The sequence below is a fragment of the Anas platyrhynchos genome, chromosome 18 (assembly GCF_047663525.1).
Source record: "Anas platyrhynchos isolate ZD024472 breed Pekin duck chromosome 18, IASCAAS_PekinDuck_T2T, whole genome shotgun sequence".
NCBI lineage: Eukaryota > Metazoa > Chordata > Aves > Anseriformes > Anatidae > Anas > Anas platyrhynchos.
Genome location: NC_092604.1, coordinates 4,494,900 through 4,518,435, shown reverse-complemented (window position 1 = coordinate 4,518,435; position 23,536 = coordinate 4,494,900). Strand labels below are relative to the sequence as shown.

General features: G+C 49.7%; 1 protein-coding gene and 1 long non-coding RNA gene across 7 annotated transcripts in view; one reads left to right on the top strand and one right to left on the bottom strand.

Moving 5' to 3' along the window:
• The window catches only part of NSMF (NMDA receptor synaptonuclear signaling and neuronal migration factor), a 50,094-nt gene extending 37,267 nt beyond the window's left edge, over window positions 1-12,827 (bottom strand). For 2 of the 6 annotated variants that reach the window (XM_072025376.1, XM_072025375.1), the window contains exons 1-2: window positions 12,539-12,827; window positions 4,769-4,830 (exon numbers count right to left, since the gene is read on the bottom strand). In XM_072025376.1, the coding sequence (XP_071881477.1) occupies window positions 4,769-4,830; window positions 12,539-12,633 (157 nt within the window). In that variant the 5' untranslated portion in view covers window positions 12,634-12,827. The remainder of the gene's footprint in view (window positions 1-4,768; window positions 4,831-12,538) is intronic. The other 4 variants (XM_027470941.3, XM_072025377.1, XM_027470944.3 and 1 more) reach the window with 3 other exon arrangements.
• A 102-nt stretch (window positions 12,828-12,929) lies between these two features.
• LOC113845459 (uncharacterized) lies at window positions 12,930-13,773 on the top strand. The gene is made up of 2 exons (XR_003501044.3): window positions 12,930-13,018; window positions 13,263-13,773. It is a non-coding gene; the product is annotated as an uncharacterized lncRNA (long non-coding RNA).
• Window positions 13,774-23,536: the final 9,763 nt, after the last annotated feature.

Genomic DNA, 23,536 nt, shown 5'->3' with positions numbered 1-23,536 from the left:
ACGTTCCTCTGAAGCAGCAAAGGTCAGGGTGCAAACACAGGCATTTGCTTCAATGAAGTGCGTGCCCGTGGCACAGTAGCCTCAGCAAAGAGAAACTTCTCTTGCCATCATTACCCATAGCTATCTGGCTCAGGGGAGGCTGTGAGCTGCCCGTTTCTCCTTATGTTTTCAGTGTTTTCACTGCTGGCTGAAGCATAGTGCACCAATAAAGGTAAGAAGTGAAGATGGCTTCTTGGAACTTAAGAAGAAGCTTCTTCCAGTTTCAGGTAATGACCCATTTCGGTCCGTGCTGATGCAAAGCACATGGAGTAGTCACGCTGTTTTTGCTAATAACCACAGCAAATCTGAGTCAAGATCTGCTAGGCAGCTCTGGCCCAAGGCCCATCACCTCTGCAGCACTAAGCACACCTTTTACTTGCTGGGATCTTTCTCTCCCTTGCTCCCAGAGCCTTTCACATAGGGCTTGGCACAGCAGGCAGCTCGCAGTGGGGCAGCCCAGCGCTGCATCCTCCAGAGACAGCCCCAGAGCTCCGGCAGCAGCAGCTGCCCTCCCAACAACCCAGCTCAGCAAAATAGAAGCTGCCTGGTTAAGAAGCACCAACACAGCTCCTTCCTTCCCTCCGCAAAGGATCCTCACATCTGAATCCCACCTCACCGGGACTTATCACTGCTCCCCCCAGGCAGGAGGAGGTATCTCAAGTGCTCCACTTGCCATCAATTTTAACATTACTGCCCCACAGCCTGGGCATCTGCTTCCCCTCACGTTTCCAGTACCTGGGTATAAAGGAATTTAAACTGGTACCTCAGTGTGTGGGTCTCTGATGCTTACATGGGAGAAGGAGACTCTGAATCTCCAAAACTCCTTATCCCATGAGCACTGGTGAGCCTCCAAGTGATTGTTTCTTACTTTTTTTTTTTTAAATCTATCTCCAGCCTTTTTACATTCACCTTTTACAACATTTTAATCCTTCTCCCTGTCTGTCTTCTATGTCTGTCCCTAGGGACACCCACTCCTACACTAAAGTCATTCCACAGACAAGACGGAAAGTCTTCGGAAGGTGCCAGAAAGCTACAAGAGTCAGCGAGGACTCTGACAACAGCCCTGTAGTCAGAATGAATGCTGAACGTGGGAGAGCACTCTTCTTGGGAGCCCTTCCAGACCTTCAGTCTGCATGAATAAGGCAGCAAAGAACAGAGGCAGGAGACGCATTAACACCTCTGCACCAGACCCTTAACAGATCCGTGTCCTTTCAGCTGCAGCAGAGCCCAAACCTCCTTTTTCCCCTCCCCCCTAGTTCCACAAAATAACCTAAGGATCAATGGGAAAAAAAAGAAAAAAAACTGAGCAACCCCCAGAGGCCAAGTCCTCTGACAGCAACACATATCCCACTGCCAGGCCTGCTGCAAAAGGGAAGCGAAGAGAAGAAAACAGTATTGCCACCCAAGCTATAACCAGACAGAACAAAGTACCCCAAGCCAAGCAACAGGGGAGATGACGTAAGTGTTTCTCTTCAGTCACCTAGAAAAACCTCCTTCAGAATAAGACATCAATGAGTTCCTAGGGCTAGTTACACAATATTTCTGATTCATGAAGTTCTCAGGCCTCACATCAGGAAGAATTGGAAGCTGTAACCAACAATACTCTCCCTCACCCTTTTCTTGCTACAGGTACACCCTGCAGTCCTCTTTGTCTTTGTGCTGACATTCAGTTCTGTACCCACTGCCCTAGCAACAGAAGTAAAGCATGGACAGACCACAATTTTTTCTGAAAACAGAAGTCAAACAGCCTTGCAAGTAAATCACCCCTCATTAAAATGCTTGGCCATGGCAGCTGGCCCATCCTGCTGCTATGCAATCCCTCCGTAGTTCTCTGTTACCAGTTTCCCAAAGCTGTTCAGCCACATGCACACACACGAGCACTCCAAAGGAGCCACTAGAGATAGACTCTGGGGCATAAAACTTACCACCGAAGAAAAAATATCTTTGATCTGTAGGGCAATGTGAAGTAAGAGGTGGGACTGCAAAAGCTGTTACCTTGTCCTCCTTTCCTCAAGGGACTCAAGATACAAAAATCAACATACAAAATTCAAACCAGAATGGATGATCCTCGGAGAACAAAGTGCAGCAGAAATGGAGCAATTTGAGGCAGCCTCTGCACACTTGGCCTCTCCACACAGATGGTGGGTGTCGTGGTTTAACCCGGTCGGCAGTGGGTCTCCTGCATCTGCCCAGGGAATCAGAGCTCCTCCCTTCTGCCTAGGAGCTGGGTCAGCAGGTAAAGCAGTAAAAGAACTGGCACCCCAGACTCACACCCACCTCATTTTCTGTATGAGGCCTCATCACTTTGCCAGTCCCTCTGCAGGCAGGGGAGAGGGTTCTACCTCCTGGATCTGCAGAAGAGGAGGATCCTGCCCTTCCCTCCTCCTCTGCTGTCCCACTGATGGCTCTGTCACCTTGCCCTTCCTCCTCCTCAAAGACCACCATCCCTCTCCCTCATTGCATTCAGCAATGACTAAACGCCACTCAGTAGCTGCTTAAAGTTTTTTTTTCAAGACAATAAACTACTGAAGTCAAGGCCTGTCTCCTTCCATTCACATTTAGGCTAGAGCCTTAATCCCTGCTGCAGTCTGCTGAGAGCTCAGGGAGCAGCCACGCATACACCTGGGGTTATCACAGCAGGACACAGACCTGTGCCATCAGGTAAAGACACTCACAATAAAAGCCCAGAGCACTACCAGCAGAGCCACACAGGCACTGAGGGCTCTGTTCTTCAGTGTGCTGAGCTTCCTGGACCTAAGCCACCAACACATGCAAGTGGGATTAACTACAGGATACCAGTGGGCGTGTGCAGCCACGACAGTGCTTCTTCCCTGCTCCCTTCAGCCCAGCTGGTGAGTTGGAGCAGATTCAGGTACTCCTAGATATGTGCTACATCTTCAACTAGTGTCAAAGACATCCTTCATTTGTTCCGTGGGAGTCATCAGATCGAAGCTAATTGTACAGCTGAGCCAAAGGTGAAGTGCACAGAAAGTTGCAAAGCAACACTGAGATGCACGGAATTTCTGCAGGAAGGAAAGAGTTGAGTTCTCTCTTATTGCACAACTGGGATGAACAAAAGGGAGACAGATTTTCTACATTCAACGTTTTTATAGAATAGCAGCCTTCCTACCATAGTTATTTATAAAGAAATGCTACAGACTGTGTTAAATTATATGCTGCAGAATTTCAAAAGATGACTTTAGAAGTGATAAAATTTTTTTTCTTCCTCTATGAACATTCAGAGTCATTTCTAGGGAATTTTACTGATTTATTTCCAATTTAATACTGACAGATCCCATAAGAATTCTGGTATATCCACATGTACCTGTCTCTGATCAGTTCTTAACTATGGCAACTAAATTCCCTTGCATTCAAAAAGGAATTCTTGTTTTGCCTGCAAGAAAGGACCAGCAAGGGCTCCAGCTGAGAGAAGCAGCTGCAAAAACGGCCACCATGAAGTCTGTTTTTGCCATTCTGGAAAGTCCCCTCAGATCTGTCTGGCCTGTCTCTGCAGTCTGTCCAACCCTCTCCTTCCCTCTGCCTCAGACTCCTTATCTCAGCTACATTAAACCCCAACCTTTTCCTACCCTTTCTTCTCCCCCATCACCACAGGTTGTTCTTAGATCAAATGCCGTTAACAAGCAATGTGCCACTGGAGTTTTCCAAGCCTGAAAAAAAATATCTGAGAAAACTGCAGTACATTGTTTAAAAGCGCCTCCATTCACAAAGCTAGCACAACTCAGCCAAGGACAACTCGAAGGTCATCAGCACAGATCCAAGAAAAAAGGCAGAAACTCCTTCACCAGGCTGTCACACACTAGAGTGACCGGGCTTGCTCTCTGAGTAAGAAGCTTTTCCTGCTTGTAGAGGTCTAAATAAACACACATTTACAGTTTACATAAAATGATAACGTCACTCTACATTGCATTCCATCTGAAACTCTTCCAGGGGATAAAGTTGTTAATGTTATAGGACAAGCTATTATCCATTCACACAGGATTTTCTATGGATTCCACAGGATTTTCTAATGGATTTTTTCTAGTGAATTTAATGTCTGCAAAACATTTTCTTTCCTCACTGAGAAGGCACAGCCCTGTTACAAGCCAAAGGAGTTCCTCTCATGCCCCCCATCCATCAAGCATAACTCATCATGGGCTGACAGGAACAATTTCTGTATCTAAAAAATTAACACATTAGCTAGCATATGCTGGTGTCCTCAACTAGAGGAGGCAAATCGCATTTTAACCCCTGCTGAAGCAAACCCTGGGAACAAATCCAAAGGTTACCTTTGCCAGCAAAGACAGATTGCAGAACACATACTACGCAAGTCAGCTAACACACCAGATATCACTTTTCTTTTTATTCCCCAGTGAAATGAAGACCTAAGAGTGACAAACCAGGGCAGAAGTCCTGTGCAGTGTGGTCTTTCATTCTTCAGCTTAAGTTTCTTCCAAGAACATCAGCTCTAGGGGGCGAGTTTATGACAGGGGACAGGGACAGCTCCACTAACACTGAACTTGTCCCCACAGCCCACCCAGCACTTGGGACACCAAACTGCCTTTCCTCCTCCAGGGCATCACACAGATCCAGAGGGTGACTCTTGTCTCTCTGCAGCTGAGATCTCCCACTAACCCTTTATGATAGATCAAAGTACTTTAATTCTAAGGCCTATTAATAAATAGGTGCATGCACATACAGATACAAACAATGTATGTCTGCAAACTCTTACCTGAGCCATTTCTGCCTTCGGGGTGGTTTTGTGAAAGATATTCTCCAAAAGCCCTTGCCGCTCTGCACATCCAAGCGCCACAGAAGGCAGCGGGAAGAGAAAAAAAAAAAAAGATGAGTAATGGTTAAATGCCAAAGAAAGAAGGAACAGTTCAATACACACTGCTGCTTTCCCTCAGCTTCAGGTGACACCAACTTAAACAAGCCGCAGTAATAGTGCAGGCTACCCCATTAATGTGCCTCAGTTTTCCCCTGGCCAAAGCGTTTCCTTAAACAGAGTTGGATTACAAAGACAGGACTGGTTTAGCCTTCAATTTCTCTGCTAAGACTGCAAATGATGAAATGCACCTGTGCTAAACTTGGTCTCATTTCTGTGGTGCCTTTATCTCCCAGCTAGGAACTAGACCACTGCCTCTAGCCACCCTGTCTGAGTGACGCCCCTTCCTGCAGCCCAGGGGTGAAGGTATCTCCATCCCAACTATCACCCCAGCCTGCCTTTCTATGCTGGTTCTGGATGCTCCCATCTATGAGCAAGCACAGCTCAGATATTCATGCTTACACCCATTTCACCTGCCTTGACCCTCAATTCTCAAGCACTAACTACGTCAAGGTTACTGGACAACCTTATTTGAGAGACCACAAAAGCAGTTCCCTGTGCTCTGATGGATTTAGGTCCCATGGATGACAGATTTTACTGAAATATATTCATACTCAACCAGGCAGGGTGCGCTTAACCCTTATTACACACGAAGGCCTACGTAAGAGAGCAAACCTATGAATATTCCAACCTGGGAAAAGCTTTCTGCATTCAGCCCACACGTGAAAGGGAAGGTCAAGGCATGCGTTCCCCAATATAACACCGGGTGGATGCTTGCAGACAGCGGGATCAAACAGGCACCCCCCTCCTTGGGAAGCCAAGATGAGTACTCCCAGCCTGCAAACATGCTGGCATCTCTTGCAGGGGGAGGCAATGAAGACGTGACGAGGGAAGAAATCTTCGTGTCACAGCACCATGTCCACCAGCCTCCTCCTTCAGGGGTGCTCAGCCACAGAAAACCCCCTTCCAGCTCAAGGTGCACCAACAGGCCACGCTCAGAAAGGCCACTCAATGCCTAAGTGAAGAAGGGCTTTGGCCTCCAAAACAACCTTCTGCTCTGCTACCCAACGCCACACTATGTCCCAGTTTGGGTAGCCAGGATTTTTTCCTACTGCCTTTACACATCCCCTCCCAAAGGGGAAAAGATGAAAAAAACTAAAAGGTATCTCCCATAGTGACTAGGGCTGGAAGGAGTGGGAAGTCCATTTGTCATCCACAGCCAGCAAAGGGGATCGATATGAATGATGAAGAAAGAGAGCAATTTAATCTCCCTGGGACTGAATTTCAGCACAGCCAAGTGCAAAACGCTTTGGAGCGGTGCAGCTGGAGCTGTGCAAGAAGCAAGGTTTAACCTCTGCGTCATTATAGGCTAGCATACGGAGCTGAGGCTCTTCTGTTTCCAGACTCCTGCCCGTCTAGTACCAGGCTGTACCTTCAGACACCAGCCTGGGGTGGCAGTTGCCCAAAGAGTCCTGTCTAGTGCCTACGCAGTCCCCGAGATGGTCACGCACAGGCTGTGTCACAGGGAGGAGCTGTACAATTAGTCTACAAAGCACTAAGGGATGACTGCCATGGCTCACCCATTTGGGAGGACAAGTGCCTCATGGCTGTTCCTTGTCCTCATTACCTTTCAGGCTAAAATGCAGGACTTGGTCTTGGGACAGCAGACAAATGCAGATTTGGGAGCTGGATCATGGCACCACCAGGCCATAGCTCTCCTGAGCTGCTCCCACACTCCAGCTCAGAAGGGGCTGAGGCTCAGCCAGAAGCTGCAGCTGGTCTTGCTTAGCCCCAAAAATAGCCCTGCTTCCAGCAGAAGGCTGGGCTAGGGACTTCCAACATCTCTTCGGTGAGGACAACGGGACACTTCTATCCTTGGAAAAGACTTCGCAGTTTCTCTCATGCATCAGCAGTCACTCCATGGAGAAGAATAATAATGAGCAAATTATCAGTGAGAGAGCACAGGGATTTATACATAAATATACTCTGAACTATGAAGACAAAACTTAGTTTGTAACTAGTTCAAAAGCTCCAAGAGCATCTATTGCTATCCTCCATTCATCTCTACCAAACCATCTGCCCTAAAATCTGAACCAAGGCTTCATCCTTGGCTTGCAGACCGTGAGCTCCCAACCTGCAAGTGGCTAACACGGAGCCAGGGAAGCGCTGCTGCTCTCCATCCCACTCACTCCACAGCAAGAACAGTGCTGCTCAGAACCAGAGCCCGAGTTTACAGGTGCTCTGGAGCCTCCCATTTCCCCAGGCAGAAGAGGCAGAAGGGTTGGACCCTGCATGCCAGATCCCCCTGACAACAGGCAACTGCCCAGATCTCTCCTCACAGAGCACAAGCACAGTTGAGGAGCACAGAGCTACTCGAAACACTGCTGCTGATGCCAGGCTGAGCCTGCAGCTGTGGCCCTGCTGCTGCACTGCTCTCAAACGCCGCTGGCCAACCCACGAGCAAACGAGCAGGGACACTCGATCACAGGTCTCTAGTGACAGCCAATGAGCCAGAGAAACCCGCACAGAGCAGTGTGCATCGGGGGTTTTCCAGCCAATTACACTCCAAACTTCAGACTAATTTTTTGCCTATTATCTCAGTGGTTCCCCTCTACATTCCTGCCTCCCATGTGCCACCAGCTTCTCCTTGGCTGCGCCTCAGCTGATCTCCCACAGATGTCTGCATGTGCCCTTTGCCAGAGGGACTCTGATGGCCACGCTTGCTCCTTATGCCTGGCCGTGCTTTGCCAAGCCTTTTGTGCTCCTTCCCTGCCTCACTGTGCTCAGTCGCCCCAGTTCGCCAGTATTATCAGTGTGTCATTTACCCCATCTCCTCGGCTCTCTGCTGACCCAGAATCACACACAGAATCAAAATACGATCAAAATAAAGTCAGAGCAAAATCCAGACAGATGGTAACTGCTCTGTTCACCCCATTCCTTTATCAACACGCAGTATTAACGCAGGCTGCACGATCGTGGTTTTCTCTAAGCTCAGTTCTGCCACCCTATCACAGCCACCACCACCAAGTCCATCAAGCCTACTTGTGGCATTGGACAGAAACCACCCAGCTGGGCTCAGAGCCGAGACACCTTGGGACAAGTTAACTTGTAAGAAAGAAAAGAAGGAAACCTGCTTCAGCCAAGTGACATGAAGTGCAAGGTGCCTTACAGATACATGGCAGATGAGCTATAACCCTGCGAAAGCAGCATACAAATGAGCAGGTACTACTGAGAAGTAGTCAGCTGATGGCATGACAAGTTCAGCCCTGACTCATCTAGAGGGAGGTTTTCATTTTGGTGGCAGATCACACCTGCACACAACACAGCCAGTACAGTGTGATTTAGCAGAAGGACATCAACCAGGGACCGCTGCCTTCGTGCGCTGAGCTACTGACCGTAACCAGCAAAAACAAGACTGCCGCTGCCTCAGAGGGAACGCTGACATCTTCTTGGGCTGCTTCTCCATCAGAGAAGACTTCCAGGCTGCACTGGGTGGCATGTGGTAGTGCAACACTGGCAGCAAAAGCAGCTGCCCCTCTGCAGGCATTTCTCAGTACTCACGGTGCACTAGATGCCAAAGCTGGACTCAGGTCTGGAAGAGAAACAGACTGAGAGCTTGTAACGAAGCACAGAAATTTAGACATACGTTTGCTAGAAGGAGGAAAGCGGCCAAATAACAGAGATATCAATTACAACGTGATGAGCATGGAATAGCCTTTATGTCTCTGAAATAATCACATCAACAGGATAGAGGGGGCCTTGATGCCTACTGGCAGCTATGAGAAATTGATGCACACAAATTTATGCACTCCGCTAAACTGACACTGAACTGAGAGGGAAAAATGTGTATTGAAACACTCGGCGATACATGAAAGCCCCGTGATAACTCCATTTCAAGCACTGCCGCAGGATAAGCGAAACTTAGAGTATTTGGGAGGATTACATGGGAAAATAAAGAACATCCACCACCCTCTTATGCATCCTCTGAAGTACTTACTGCCCAGAGCAGGAATCTGTTGTGACAGCATCTGACAGTGGACTGACAGTCTGACTTCAGGAACCTGGGAGCGACACCTCCTGCCCCAGCAGGACCCACGTCCTACAGCAGCAGCCCTGATCGCCACCAGGCAGGGAGAGGAACACCAGCAGCATGCCCACAGCAAACAGCTCAGTCATTACAGGCTGTTGGCATCTATATAATTTAAATCTAATAGTAACAATAACCTGACAAAAGCTGCCATACATGTGTACCTGGAAAATGTAAAATTCTCATTCAAGGAAGGGAAATCAGAAGTCACTGATGAAACTTAAAGTCCCCACAGTCTTGGGGGAATTTATGTTCACAAAGCTCTTGCAGGAGGAACAAGGAAAAAGCAGGAAGAAGATGAAGAAGAAGGTAACTGAAACATGAAAGAGTTCTTACCATTCACAGGAAAATTCACAATCAGAAAAACAGGAATCTAGACTGCATGGAGAACCCTGATCTAAGCCAAGAAATTACTCACGCGGTAAGGAACCTGAGGCAAGGAACACATTCAGCATTTTGCCGGTATAAGATATGCCCTTTCTCAGCAACTAGATCTTCGTGGCCTTGTTTAAAGGCATCCTCTGGACGCCTCTAGTCAGCAGAGGGGAAGTGCGATCAAATCCTCGTCCCTCCAAGGGGTACCTCGGGCCAGACACCAAGGTCCTGGGTAAGACGAAGCACATGCTCTGTTCATGTATTTCGCGTGCTAACTGTAACAAGGAACACCCAGTGAAAGTCTCACGCCTTAGTTGCCCACATTATCACACCCTCCCCAAGGAAAGCTGCAGGCCAGAGCCATGCAAAGTGGACCTGAAGGGAAAGACTTGATTTATTGCTACATTTGGGCTACCAGCACTGTTCTGTAGGGGCCAAGGCTACAGGGAAGGAGGCAGATAATTTCTAAAGGCTTTGGCTCATCTGTGCCCTTAAAAGCGTGCTGAGGAAGCCAAGGAGAGCGTGTCAGATGCTTCTTGGCCAGGACCCTGATGAGAACCGCAGCAGCCGGGGAGCTGCTCGGCAGAGGGGCAGCACCAAGGTCGGGACTCGAGGACAACTACACAATCCCTGCCACCCGTGTCGTGTCCCCAAAGCTGCAAGGCCAAAAAGCCCACAGGAAGGAAGCAGGGCAAGAGCAAGATCTCACATCCACGCACTTCAAACCCGAGCAAAGCCCCACTGCCAGGCCAGCGCTGCTGGCGCAGGATAGGTGCAGTATGGGTGAGCTGTGCTGCAGCTCTCTGAGGAGGGGACAAGGCTACAGAGACCACAGCTGGCAGCACCACAAATGCCCTCAGCAGGGCTAACACCGAGCAACTACGCCCTTAGTTTTGAGGAGCTACTTAAAAGACCTAACACACAACAAACTGCACGGAGCTTAATTAATTCTCCTGGGACAGGAGACTCCCCTGAGATGCTCTGCAGAGATTTTAATTAAAGAATCTAGGGAGCCTGCACCTTCTGCTTAAATCGCATTTACTCACAACAGCAAACAAATAATGCTCCCTGCTCAGTAAGACGGGCAAATGCGCACACATACCCCAGCCATGCATAATAAAAATGTATCAGCGGCCACTCGGACTTGCATTAAATTTCAGGATCTGGTTTCTCCTCTCAAAAAGTCACCTGCCCCAGGTGAAATATTAACAGGGCAGAGCTCAGCAGGTGCAGAGAAACAATCCCTGAGCATCTCCTGCAGCACATGAGCAGGATCCCACAGCTGCCTACACAAAAGCACAGGGGAACCGATCATTGCAGCGCTGCTACCAACGCAGGTAACCCAAGTCCCCAGCCCTGCTGGGAAGGACAGAGTAGCCTCTCTCTGTAGCCTTACCTACCGTCCTGCAGAGTCCTCTCCGTAGATAAAGAAGGACGAGTAGGATGCATGGAGGAGGACCCAGGGCAGGGCAGAGAGGATGTACCTGCCCCAGGAAGCCCAGAGAAAACCTTTCAGCGGGCAGATCGTCACTGCTGTAGAAATGCTGAGGGTGGCTAGGACCGCACAAGCCAGGTGCTGAGATGCCTGGTGCGGCAGGATGGATGCAAACAAGCAGCACCTGCTCCCCATCAACACCCTCTTCACACAAAGCTACAACCCAGTGAGCTCCCAACACGTTTTCTGCCCTCCTCGAAGGCTTTTACAGCGAGGCATTTCTAAGGCAGGTCAGGAATGTGGAGACAGAGGAGCACCTGTCCTATGCCATAATCTACATGGCCAGACACCCCTCAGAAACCTCACACTCCCTAGCCCAAGCCCACTCACCCAACCTTCCTGGTCAAACCACCACGGCTCACAGCAGCACCAGGCACCTCCGAGCTCCCACGTAGCAGCAGCGTGCCGGTAGGTGCAGCAGGTACGTGGCAGACCAGAACCCCCGAGACACCTCCTGGACACCACAGAGTAGACACTACACGAGTAGTATCTGCCCATCCTGATGCGGGCATTTGTATTCAAAACGCGTTCGCCGCTCTCAAACACCCACACTACCATTTGAAATCTTCTCGCCTATTACAGAATACGTTGTTTGTGTGACTGCCTGTCTAATCCTACTCCCAGAGCCCCATTACAACATTTATGGTGCATTTTGTGTCATTTCTTTACATCCACTTGGCTGATACCTGCCAAAGGGAATTTCACTGCCAAATCTTTGAACACCGTTGGAAGCACTCACGTTTGCAGTTACGAGCAGGGTGCATCATAACGCGGGGAAAAGTTCCAGGTTCTGCCTGGACAGCTTTCTCCAGATGCACTCCAGACTCTGAACGACGGATTTCTTTACAACGCAAACACACAGCAACATATAGACATCTTTGGCCGTGTTCCCCTCAAGCCATAAGGCTACATCCCTCCTTTTGGCACAGCGGAGATGCCGTAACGCTGAGCTACAGCCCCAGCGAGGTGACTGAGATCTCTCAGCAGCACGCATCAAGTCCTACACATGACTCCGGGTTATTCTAACGCAATTTTGTCTAACACAAAGGAGGCGTTATGTAACGCAGCTGAAAAGTTTATTTCTTCCCATTTTTCTCAGCAGCAAGGAGCTCTCTGCCGGTTCCAGGGCCGTGCTGGGGCAGCGGCTGAGCCCATGCCCCGGGTACCGCGACGCCCACCGCAGCGTGGCAGAAGGGTCACTGCCATCCTTCCAGGCGAAGGGCACAGAGCTCGGCTGCGGTAGCTTTGTAAACTTAAGCGTGATCAAGCCCCTGATGCGTTTTCGAGGATCTCCTATGCTCCATGCTAGGAACACCGGGACCAGACAATTCTGCGCTGCAGGACAAAGGGCACGGAACCAGGACAGGCGCCGTGGGGAGCCCAAGACCCCCCGGCCGGCCGGGGTGGCGGCTGAGGACACTGCGGGAGGGGGCAGACGCGGTGGGTCCGGGTTTCCACGCGGGTGGGTCCCGGCTCAGAGGCAGGAGCCCCCTTGAACAACGCCGCCGGCTCTGCCCTCGGACACGCGGGTGGCGTGCGAGGCACCGGCCGTGCCCCCGGCTCCCCGAGAGCACCGGCACCGAGCCCTGCTCCAGCCTCGCCTCACCCGCGGCCGGGGAGCTCCCGGCAGCCGCAGCGGGGCCGCAGGGGGAAGGACGGGGCCCGGAGCCCGGCGCCCTGAACCCGGGGTCGTCGCCGCCCCGCCGCCGCCACCCACCTCACTTTAGCCGCCACCGACGACATGGCCTCGTTCCTCAGCGTCTTCCTTTTGGACACGGCTGTGCCCATATTCGCGCGGGGGGCAGCGCTCATCGCACGACCCCGCGGCTGCCGCTGCCCCTGCCCATGCCCATGCCGCGGCGGGGCCGGCTGCCGGGCGGCGCCCCCTCAGCGCCCCGCCATGGCCCGGCGGCGGCAGCGGCGCCCCCCGGCCCGGCCCGACCCTCCCCGCCCCGCCGCGCTGCCGCTGCCCCCGGCGAGTGCGGAGCTCCACCACTGCCGCTGCCTCCTCATTGACTGCGGCAGGAGGGAGGGAGGGGAGGGCCCGGGCGCTGCCCGCCGCCCAGGAAGCGCCGCTATATTTGGCCGCCGGCTCCCTCCTCCGCCCCCGCCTCCTCCTGCCGGCGGCAGCAGCCCCCCCTTCTCCCCGGGGAGGGTCCCCGCGCCGAGCCCCCGCCGGCTCCTGCCCGCACCTGAGGTGAATTTTGCAGCCCCCGTGCAGCCGCCGCCCTGCTCTGAGGGGAGCGGAGCCGCCCCGGCCGCAGCAGGAGGTTTGGGGGTTTTGGGGTTTGGTTCCCGCAGGACGCCCCCGCACCCCGTGAGGTGGACCCCGAGTTGTGCCCCCCACGGGCTCAGGGCTGCGCAGACGGGGGCCGTGCCCTTAGGCTTCACCTCAGAAGGGTGGATGGATGCAAACAGGCACCCTCCTCTGCTCATTTCAGGACCTCTGCCACCAGCCCGAGCAGCGCCTGTGGGGGCACAAGAGGTGACCAGAGGCAGCAGAGCCACGAGGGGCCTCGGCGAAGTCCCCCTTGTCCCCGCTGCCACCCACCACAGCAAACGCCTTCCTCAGGGTCATCGGCTGCCAGAGAACAGACCCAGGTTGAGGAGCTCCCTTCTGACCTGCTGCTCCCTCAGCAAAGCCCCAACACATTGTCAATTCACGTATGTATGTCCTGATCCCAAGGTGTCTGGAAAAGTGCTTTTCCTGCAGAGAGTAGCTTATAAATCTGCTTTCAGGGCACCTGAGTCAGTGGGGACGGTTCGCTTTTAATTATTATTCACAGTATATGCAGAAAAAGCACTTGGGCTGTCCCACTGACTCTGCAAGTCTTCCTTGTATGGAAGAGACTGAAAGTTTGGGAGAAAAAAAAACAACAAACTTCAACCCTCTCTCTCTCCATAAACTCCAAAGTAAAATCTGCAAGAAAACAGACTTCATTTGTTCAAGTCTTCATGCAACCATTTGGTTCTATTAACCTACCCCTTGAAAAGCAAAGCAATTCATACAGAGAGCAGAAAACCCAGCTCCTCTGGCGTGCACAGACACAAGGACCTGTACAGACAATATGTGAATAACAAATCTGCAGAAATGTATCTTTGCTTAGATACCAGCTGTGAGCAGAAAAAGTTCCCTGTGTGCAGAATGAAGACATCACCGTGCTATTGAGCTTAGACCAGCTGACTGAAGGAGAGGTACTAAGTGACATCAGCCTCTCCGTCAGAGCCACCCCAAGAGCTGGTCGCTGTGTCCTGCTGGCTCAGTAGAGCTGCCCTTGCAGGCAAGGGTCACGCTCTTCCTGGGGGGTTTGCAACCCGAGCAGGATGAACGGGGCACAGCTGTTACCCAGCATTGAACCGAATGATGAGACAGCTTTAAACATTGCAGGCTCAATCCAATGTGCTAATACTGGAGAACAGGTTTTAGGGCATGTACGCCTCTGTCCTTTGTGTTGGAAGTAAGTGTGGTAGAGCTGCTCATCTAATTTGATGACCAACCTTGCTTCACACCACTGAAAACAGAGACACACAGATCTAGAGGCGCACACACTGTCACAGCAATGAAGAAAAGAGAAATACATGGGAATACTTTATAAATAAACTCAGCCTAAGCCTTTGAACAGTGCTTTCCCCCCCCTTTTTCATAAATATAGGAAAAATGTTCTTTATTTCATAATATTTTTATGTTTAAATATTTTGCCAGTTGTTGCAAAGGCTTTTTTTTTTTTTTAATGCAAAAAAAAATCATCAGATTTTCTACCCTACCCCTGACACAATCCCCATCAAATCTACCTGGAAATACCCCGAAGTTGCTGTAGGTGACATTGTTCAGGTACAAAACAGAACCCAGCATCAATATATTAAACTTCTTCCTGCAGAAGAGGACTCCCATTAAATTTCTGCTCCTAACAATCACAACCCCCACTCCCCTTCTTTCTTGTATAGTCATGCCACCAAAGTGTTTCTACAACAGAAAGTAAGACAGAATACACATGTTTTTTAGGGAGCACCTTATAAAAACAAAACTGTAGAGAATGTGCCATACAATCAGTTGCAGTGAGGGAAGCAGTATTCAGTACTGTCAATTCCCAAAACTAAAAAGCAGGGATATCTCCACCTTCACCCCATTTTCAGACCACTATCTCCCACATTTGTGCCTCCTGGAGCACTTTGAAACTCTCCTTCTTCCATCTCTCCAAAGGTCCAGTCCAACACAGGGCTCACTTCAAAGGCACATTGGTGGCTCAGAGCTTGGGCAGATGGATTTTAGATATCTCCAGTGATGGAGATGCCTCCACCACTCGTGTCCCTGTCTCAGAAATATACCATTTTCACAGGGAAAGATTTTTTTTCCACATCTCTAATTGTAATTTCCCTTGTAGCAATTCATGCCCTCTGCCTCTCAGCCTGTGCACCCCTGAGAAGGGCCCAGCTCCATCTCTGTAGCCCACCCAAGCACTTGCCCATCTCTGCAGTTTCTCTCTTGCTCTCTGCTCCCTTCCTCACCCACATTTTTTTTCCTCCTGCCTTTGAGTTTCTCCCATTTTTGGGGGGTCTGCGTACCCCAGTGTGACAAAGATGAGGATGCAGCCAGTGTGCCAAACGCCTTCGTCTCATTAAGGCTGGCGAAATGCCTTCGCTTCGTGCTAGGAAAAAAGTCAGGCGAGCCAGGCAGACGGCTCCCCATCGCTTCTCCATGGCAACAGGCCTTCCAGACGCACACACGTAGGCAAGCAGGCCGAGGAGGCAGGGAGCATCACGGTCCCTCTGCCCAGACCCCAAACATCTACTTGTGGGGCTCCCTGCTGAGCTCACTTCACCCTAAGGGAGCAAACCCCAAAACAGCTTCAAAAATGATTGTAGCTGGCCAGAGAAATGCTCACCTCTTTGTACCAGCAAAGGTGACATACCCCAAGCCCAAGACAGACAAAATTCATCCTGGCCACTGATGATTTTTATCTATATAAATGTGTCACACTTTAATAATCTGGTATTATAGAATCCTTTCAAACAAACCAAACAACAACAAAACCACACACTTTTCTAGTAGGAAACCCCGATGTCCTGGGCGTTGTTAGGTCTAAGCCTTAGATCAAACTGAGATGAGGTGGTCTGAGATGGTCTGATGGCTCTCAGGCTTGAAGGATACAATCTTTTCATGTTTAGAAAAGTCATTTTTGTCTGAACAAACAAAAGACTGTGTATCCTGTCAATTTAAATTCAAAAAGAGAATTAAGGTGAGCAAAAAAATAAAAAACAAACAGTTAGAGGAACAACCTGCAAAAGGCAAAGGCTAATAACAACAACTACTCTTCAAACTCATGAAGCACAAGAAGCTTGCCAGAGAGTCAGAAGTTGGCCATGGTGCAACAGGAGCACTCATAGGAGATAAGGTCAGAACAAAAGAACAAAGTGAATGCTTTGCAGCTGTAGTCAGTGAGGACAAGCTCAGAGAAGCTTCTGTACCAGAAATCTTTATAAGGACGTGGCACAGAATTCAGCTCACATTCACGTTGTCGGCAGAAGTTGGGGAATAAATGGCCAAACCAAAGAGTGCAAAATTCACAAGGCTGAGGTGGCATTCACCTAAGTGCTCTGGATGAGGAACTCAGGAATGAAACAGTGTAATTACTTAATTGTAGCATGTAATCACTGTGCATAACAGCCTCCATGTCCGAGAGCTCTCAGGTTACAAATGGGAAGGGTTGGGGGTTATTACAGACCATGAAGTCTGAGGTTGCTCTTGGACAAACTGATAGAAACTGTAGTAAAGAATATGATTAGTGTGTACTTGGATACATCTGAAATTGGAGGGGAGGGGGAAGAAAAAAAAAAAGGTGGTTTTCCTTGAATACAGGAATGCCTCATAAAGCTATTACAATTCCTTAAAGGAGTCAATGATCATGAGATATAGTCTGCCTGGATTCCCAAAAGGTCTGTCACAGGAGTTTCTTACAGGAATACAGCTGTCATGGGATTAACAGAAAGGGCTTAAAGTGGATAAGTAACTGGTTAAAGGATTTCTCAGAAAATAGCTATCAATAGTCAGGCTCCTGAATAGACGGAGGTCTTGAATGGAGCCCCACAAGAGCTGTGTTGGGGTCTGCAGTCTTCAGTGTATTTGGAAATAATCTTGAAAAGGAGCTGAAAAAAGGAATGACAAAACTTGATGATGCTAAGATATTCAGTGTCATAAATACATGAGATACTGAAGAATATACAAAGACCTCACGATAGTGAAAAACTAGGTAATAAAATGGCTCAGGACATCCAGTCCAGATAATTGCAAAGATATGCACACAGGAGAAAAACAATCCAAACTTCAGAGCACTGCACTGGGCTCTGAAGCCTTATTGTGAGAAACGGCTTCTTTTTCTCCCAGGTTCATCCAAATACCGTCCCCACCCAAGCTGCACTTGTGCATCACAGTCTGTTTGCTGCTTTGGATGAAGTACAAACCCAGGAGGCTGACGGGAAGCGACTCAGCACTATGGTAAGCATAAAAACAGGACAAAGCATGGTATTTAAAACTGTTCTCATGCGAGATGACTGTAATTTCTTTGTTCCTAAGTGAGACCATGAACATTGTTGGTCCCTGCAGGTAACACCGTTATTTAGTTAACAGAACGGGCACAATAACATGGTAGCAGTGTTGTGGAGGTGTGGGACCCCCACCCCCAGGGACATTTCCATGGGTTGCACAATGCCACAGGGCAAGCCTGAGGTGGGGGCGCCTCCCAAGCAGGGGAAGTGCTGAGACCAGAGAAGTGCAGAAAAGACTGCCTCAGGCAGGGATATTTTTAGCCCCCTGCTCCTGCTGTTTTGCACAAAACTGCCCCAAGCATGGTGTTAATGGAGGGGCAAAGCACTGTCCTGAAAAGAGACAAACTGTCCATAAACACAGTGTCCCAGTTCAGCTTTTCTGACAAGTCACAACAGTCCTGAGGGACAGCAATAAATCCATGGTGGTGGGGGAGCCGGAGGAGCTGTCCGTGTTTATCTGGATAGCAGTGCATGAAAAGAGTTTGGGGACAATGATTATTGTGTCCAACTGCAATGAGAAGCTCAAAGTCTCTCAGGTACCGGAAGGTCACTGAAATATCACCTAGCTAACTTCCCACTTGGCTAATTTAGTCACTTCAAGATGTTCCTGCTGAATTCATTGATTAGAAACCTCACACTAATGAGGCACTGTAAGAAAATAACTTTTCCAAAACTGGCATAATTAAAATTAGGCAATACATCACAGAAACAGTATCAATAGCTAGCAAGTTGGAGTTACCCAGGAATTATGGGTTTGTTTTGTGCAGATTCACTTGGACAGAGCTGCTCCTAAACGGCAAAGCACTTGGTGTTAGAAAATTAGAGCTTGTTCAAATACAGTCCCAAAGATAGCTCTGATCTTTGGATGAGCAGCTCCTCTGAACCAGCTCAGATACAGAACACTCAGACCCATCTTAAGGCCAACTTACTCCTGGCTATTTATAGTAAAAGACCTACCCAGTAATTATCAGGGCTGGTTACAACCTCTCAGCCTTTCTTTCTGTTATGTGACATGTACCAGCCCTGATGCGCTAATGAGTGCAGTGTTGGCAGGAGGGGAAGTCAGACCCTCTTAGACCTTGATCGCTCACCCTGATTACATGTTACAGAGAGGAAACCCTCTCCTCCACCCTCCTAAGTCACTGCACTTGCCCAAACCTTCTCATTTTGACAGCATTATGAAGCAGCCAAATATTATTTTATATTATCACCCTGCTCCTGCACGAGGCAGCAAGGTCTGTAGCAAGGCCAAGACAGGAGCCGCCCTACTCCAAAGTGGAGATTTGGAAGGGAGAATATGTGCTTATCTTGGTGTGGAGAATGTGCACAAGCATAACATTTCTATCCCAAATTTGGAAAAAGCAACACTGAAAAAGGCCTTAGAGCTTTGCTTCCATGCATAGCCATAGTTGGTGGGGATTTGAGGGCTGGTGCACACTTTTGGGGTGGGTGCAGCAGCTCACTAGCAGCATGTGGGGCCAGCGCTCAGGGCAATGCTCAGCACCAGCATCACCTTCTCTCACAAGGGATTTCCCGAGCATGGACAACCAGGCTGCATCTCATTTGAACCTCAGCTGCAGAGCCGCTACGTCAGCCCCTGCCGGTCTTCCAGCCCGGATCAGAGTGACTCAGAGCAGGAGTTCTTCCAAGCCTGGCCTCCCACTGGGGTCTCCCATGTTAGCCCTGAATTGACCTGCGTCTGTCTAGACAAACACAACCTGAGCAGATTTTGCTGTGGCTGCCATTCGGAGTGAGAGGACGATGACGAGGCTGTGGGATTTAGTTTGCCTTCTTATTCAAGAGCAGTGCAGGAGCCTTACCAGCTTCCTCTGAGCAGACATTAGAGGTGGGGAGGATGGCTTCAGCTTGGCAGTGGCATGGAGCAGCTCCTCTGGCCAGGTGATGCCTTCCCAGGCTCCCACTGCACTGCAGCACCAGCGCTGGCGCACCCTGGCCCTAGCGGGAGGCATCACGCTACTTAAAGAAAATTATGTTGCCCGCCTTTTCATTATCTTGCCCAGCAAATGTTCCCATGAAATATAGGCCTAATTATCTACCCACATTCAGATTACTCTAAGATGCAATTTTCTTCTACTCTGTGGAGTTTGCTTTCCTTCTGTGGATCTCATGATTGAAATACACTCAATTAGCTATTACTCTGCTGGCTGAAATCTTGAGCTGCCTCCATCCAGGTCTCAGTGGCATTACAACAGCCAGGTGGCAAAAGCTCACATGTGAACCACACAGAAGTCTTGTCACTCAGCTGCACCTCTTATTTACTCAGCTTTTATTGCAATGGACTGAGAAGCCCAGTCTGGACTAAGGGCTTGCAATGTGAAGCACTGAACAAACCTACCTTAAAACATGGTCCAGGAATGCTAAAATAATGTTATAAATACAAGCCATGCCTGGCGCCAGGTAGGCTGGAGCCGGGCAGACTCAGTCCCATGTGTAGCCTTGTTGATAGACATGCAGACCCATTCATAAAATAATAGTAATAATAATAGTAACAATAATGATAATAATAATGCACTTCAGGCATTTAAGAGAGGACGAAACTACATCCAATCCCATCACATAAACCTTTCCATCTTTCCATCTTTTCTCAGTTCCCTCTGTCCTTTCCCAAACACCACCTTGAACATACTCAGAGTGCTTCCCATGGCTCCATCCTACCCCCTGCTTCCCTGGCCATGCACTCCCACTCTCCAGTTGTGCCAGCAGAAAACTCCTGCTCCTCACTCCTGAGACACTTTTCTGGCCATTTACTGAGCCCTAGAGCACAAGGGGTGAGCAGGACTGGTGGTGGTGCTCAGAGGCAACCTGACCTTGCAGCAGCTCCCAGACCCGTGCTGGGGTCAAGCTGGGAGCACGCAGTAGGTCCCTGCACTGCCAAACCCATCCCAAAGGAATGTGAGAGCCCCATTGTGCCCCACTGCATCACTGACTGTGAGTTTCTACAGTTAATGCTAATGCTACCACCAGAGGAATTCATGCTAGCATTGGCATTGAACAATTTCGGGCAACCATGCAATCAATGCAGGTAAGAGGAGCTGCCAAGGACCCAAAAGAAAGGATGCAGTGGCAGCACAGGAGGTTGTTACAGTCTGCATTAGTCGCTTGGTTGGGATCGTTTCAAAGGTGTGCTCCTACAGCTCTGCAAGGGAAGTCACTGCCCAGAAAACAAAGAATTTGGATGAGACCCCTTACTTCTGAACCAGGAGAGCTGCCAGCAAGACAGTGGGCATTTCAAGAGCAGCATAATAATAATTTCATCTTCTGTTCTTACAATAATACAGCAGGTAGGGATAAATAAAAGAAACCCAACAGTCAGACACGCATCAGCTATAGCACGAGGGAAGATCCGAGCAGGATGGTAACATCATTTCATTCCTGTTGGATAAGTTAGTGCCTTCACATCGACATAAACCACTCCCTCAGAATAAACTGTGATAATTAAAGCCAATCAATATAACAAAGGAAACAACAACGTGGATGTTTCATGCAGGGAAAATATTCCTGAACCTCTCTCCTGTGCAGCCCCTCAAGTATGGAAGCAAAGGCCCTCTGGAGGACTTTGTCTTGCTGCCTCCTTGAGACATGACTCTCACCTACACTAGAGCAGCTTTGCTTAGACAAGTTGTGACACTTGTCCTGGATGGGAAACCCCCTCCCAAGGTGATGTGTTCCCTTGTGGTGCCACCCCTCCTGGGGAAAGGAAGACAGTTTTGCACCTACCAGAGACAGGCCTTGCTCCCAGGGGCCTCCAGGCACCGTTCAGCAGCCGTGGAGGTGCAGGACTTGGCCCAAACGAAGGAGGTTCCTCAAGGTCGGGATTCCCGAAACAGCTCCAGGAACAGACCAGATGGTAATTGATTGCTCAATGATTCAGTGATTACTCAGTTTTTGCTCCATCCACATCTCAATACTTCACTGTTTGGCAAAATAACAGCCTGACTTTGTCCTGACTTTGGTGCAGCACAGCAGAAGAAACATTGAAGTCTGAGGTGGCTGCGTTATGTTTAAGATGGAAGAAGAAACGTTGCTGTCAAAGGAGTGTTTGTGTGCATGAGTCTCTGTAAACATCTAAATACCGAAGCTCTGCTCCAATCCCACCCAGCACCGCATCCAACCCTCGCTATACCTAAAGGTGCTGCATACAGACGTGAAACCATTTCCAGCTGTTTTGCACATTTGCAATTACTGTTGGCAAAAGGATTCGGGCAGAGCTGGAAATGCAGCATCCATATTGTGCACAGCCCAGGGCACAGCAGAGCCCAGCTTGCTCCGGCACGGGCACTTCTGCCTGTCACGAGGCCGTGCAAGGGAGCAGCAGAGACTGCTGAGGGACTGACCCTGCAAAGATTGAGGCCAAAGAGCACAGAGAGAAGCAGGTAGAAACGTATGGGGAAGATGACTCAGAAAGCTCAGCTGGAGGATGATAAGGGATGCATTTAGCCTTTCCCTCTGGGTGGGTGGAAGGAAACTACTTGTGATGGTTATGGCAGAAGGAGTGAGAAACTGAAAGGGAGGTGAGGAAAAGAGGAGAGCTGGGCTTTGCTATGTTGTGTTATGGTGTGTGTTTTTGTTTGCAGTGCTTTCCATAGCTCTCTACTGGCCTAAAGTGTGCATCTGCATCTTTACTGATGACAAGAAGTGGCTCTGGGCAGCACGGGGAGATTCACACAGCAGCTGCACACACATTCAGGGCTGTCAGCAGCTCCTGACCATGGCAAGGATGTACCAAGATAGGAGTCATCTGCTTCAGCTGGGGCATCACACGAAGATGCAGGCAGCAAAGAGCCAGTAGGTTAAATCCCTTAGCAAGGATAACAAATTCCACATTTGCAAATAAAATAGCCCAGGGCACGGGAAAGGAATGGATGCAGTGTGTGCACGCAGTAGGAGGGCGTTACGTGTTCTGCTCTCTCTGCCCAAGCCCCACTTCCAAGCTGCCTTTCAGGGAGGGAGAAGAGCAGCCCCAGTGGTTCACAGTGAAACCAGACAGGCTGAGAGATTGGCCACAGGCTTGGTATGGGCAGCAGCTGAATCTGTCACCATTCTGCAGGAAAGGAGCTGGATGTTACTGCAAACCTTCAGCTGGACTGAGCCAACAGCGGTGTGCCCGTGTGGAAGAGGTGAATGTCACAGGATGAGAACTGGTACAGCAACGTGCCATGGTGTGCAGCCTGAGCAGGGCTGGTGGGGCAGCAGCTGGAGCATCTGGCCTAGTTCTGGCCATGGAGGGGACGTGGGCCCATTGGAGATGGCGCAGAGGGAGCACGAGGAGGGATGAGATGGTGCAGAAGCACAGCCTGTGAGCAAAGGCTGAAAGAGGGAATGACACCCCAGAGAAGTAGAGACCTGGGGAGAGCCACAGCAACATGCTCCAGTTAGATAAAGGGCAGGACAGGACAAGAAGCAATGGAATTAAACTGCTGCAGGGAAATTTAGGTTAGACAAAAAGAAAAAGTGCTTAACACCTTGGATGGTGAAGCAGTGACCAGGCTGCCAGGGAGGGCAGAGACACCCCAGCATGGACAGGGCAGCTCAGGCACCGTGTTGGGTGTGACTGGGGGGGAGCAGAGCCTCTCCTGGCTCCAGGCAGGATGGATGTCTCAGCACGGCTGCTCCATCCTGCTTTGCTGCCTCCAACGTGCTCCGGAGTCACTCACATAACTCCACCATGGACCGGTACGGCTTGTTGGTACCATTTCATCACCTATGAAACCAGCAGCTTCACAAACTTCACAATGACGGTGAAAGTTATGAGGGAAACTGAAGGGGAAGAACCAACAGCTTCTGAGTGGAAAATCAGCAGTTTCAGAAGAACTTACAATAGGGCAAAAAAGCTGGTACTGTGCAGTCGAGAAAATGTAACTTTGGCTGAAAGCCAATCCTCAAAGCTGGTAACCTGAAAACAGCCACTGGAGGCAAAATGACAATATATATGAAGAGGAAGAAAGTAATAGATACCAATCAATATGTAGCGATCACCAGAGAGTTATGAAGCAGAGATGTTGATAGAGGAAGGTGGGCAGAGCAGAATCCATGGCCGGCAAAGCCACGAGCAGTAACAAGTTGTTCTCTGTTAGAAATGAGAGAAGTGTTAATGATGTTGCAGGTCTGTTTCATAGACCTAGAGAAGCGTAAGAAGATTTTGGCCAGGAAC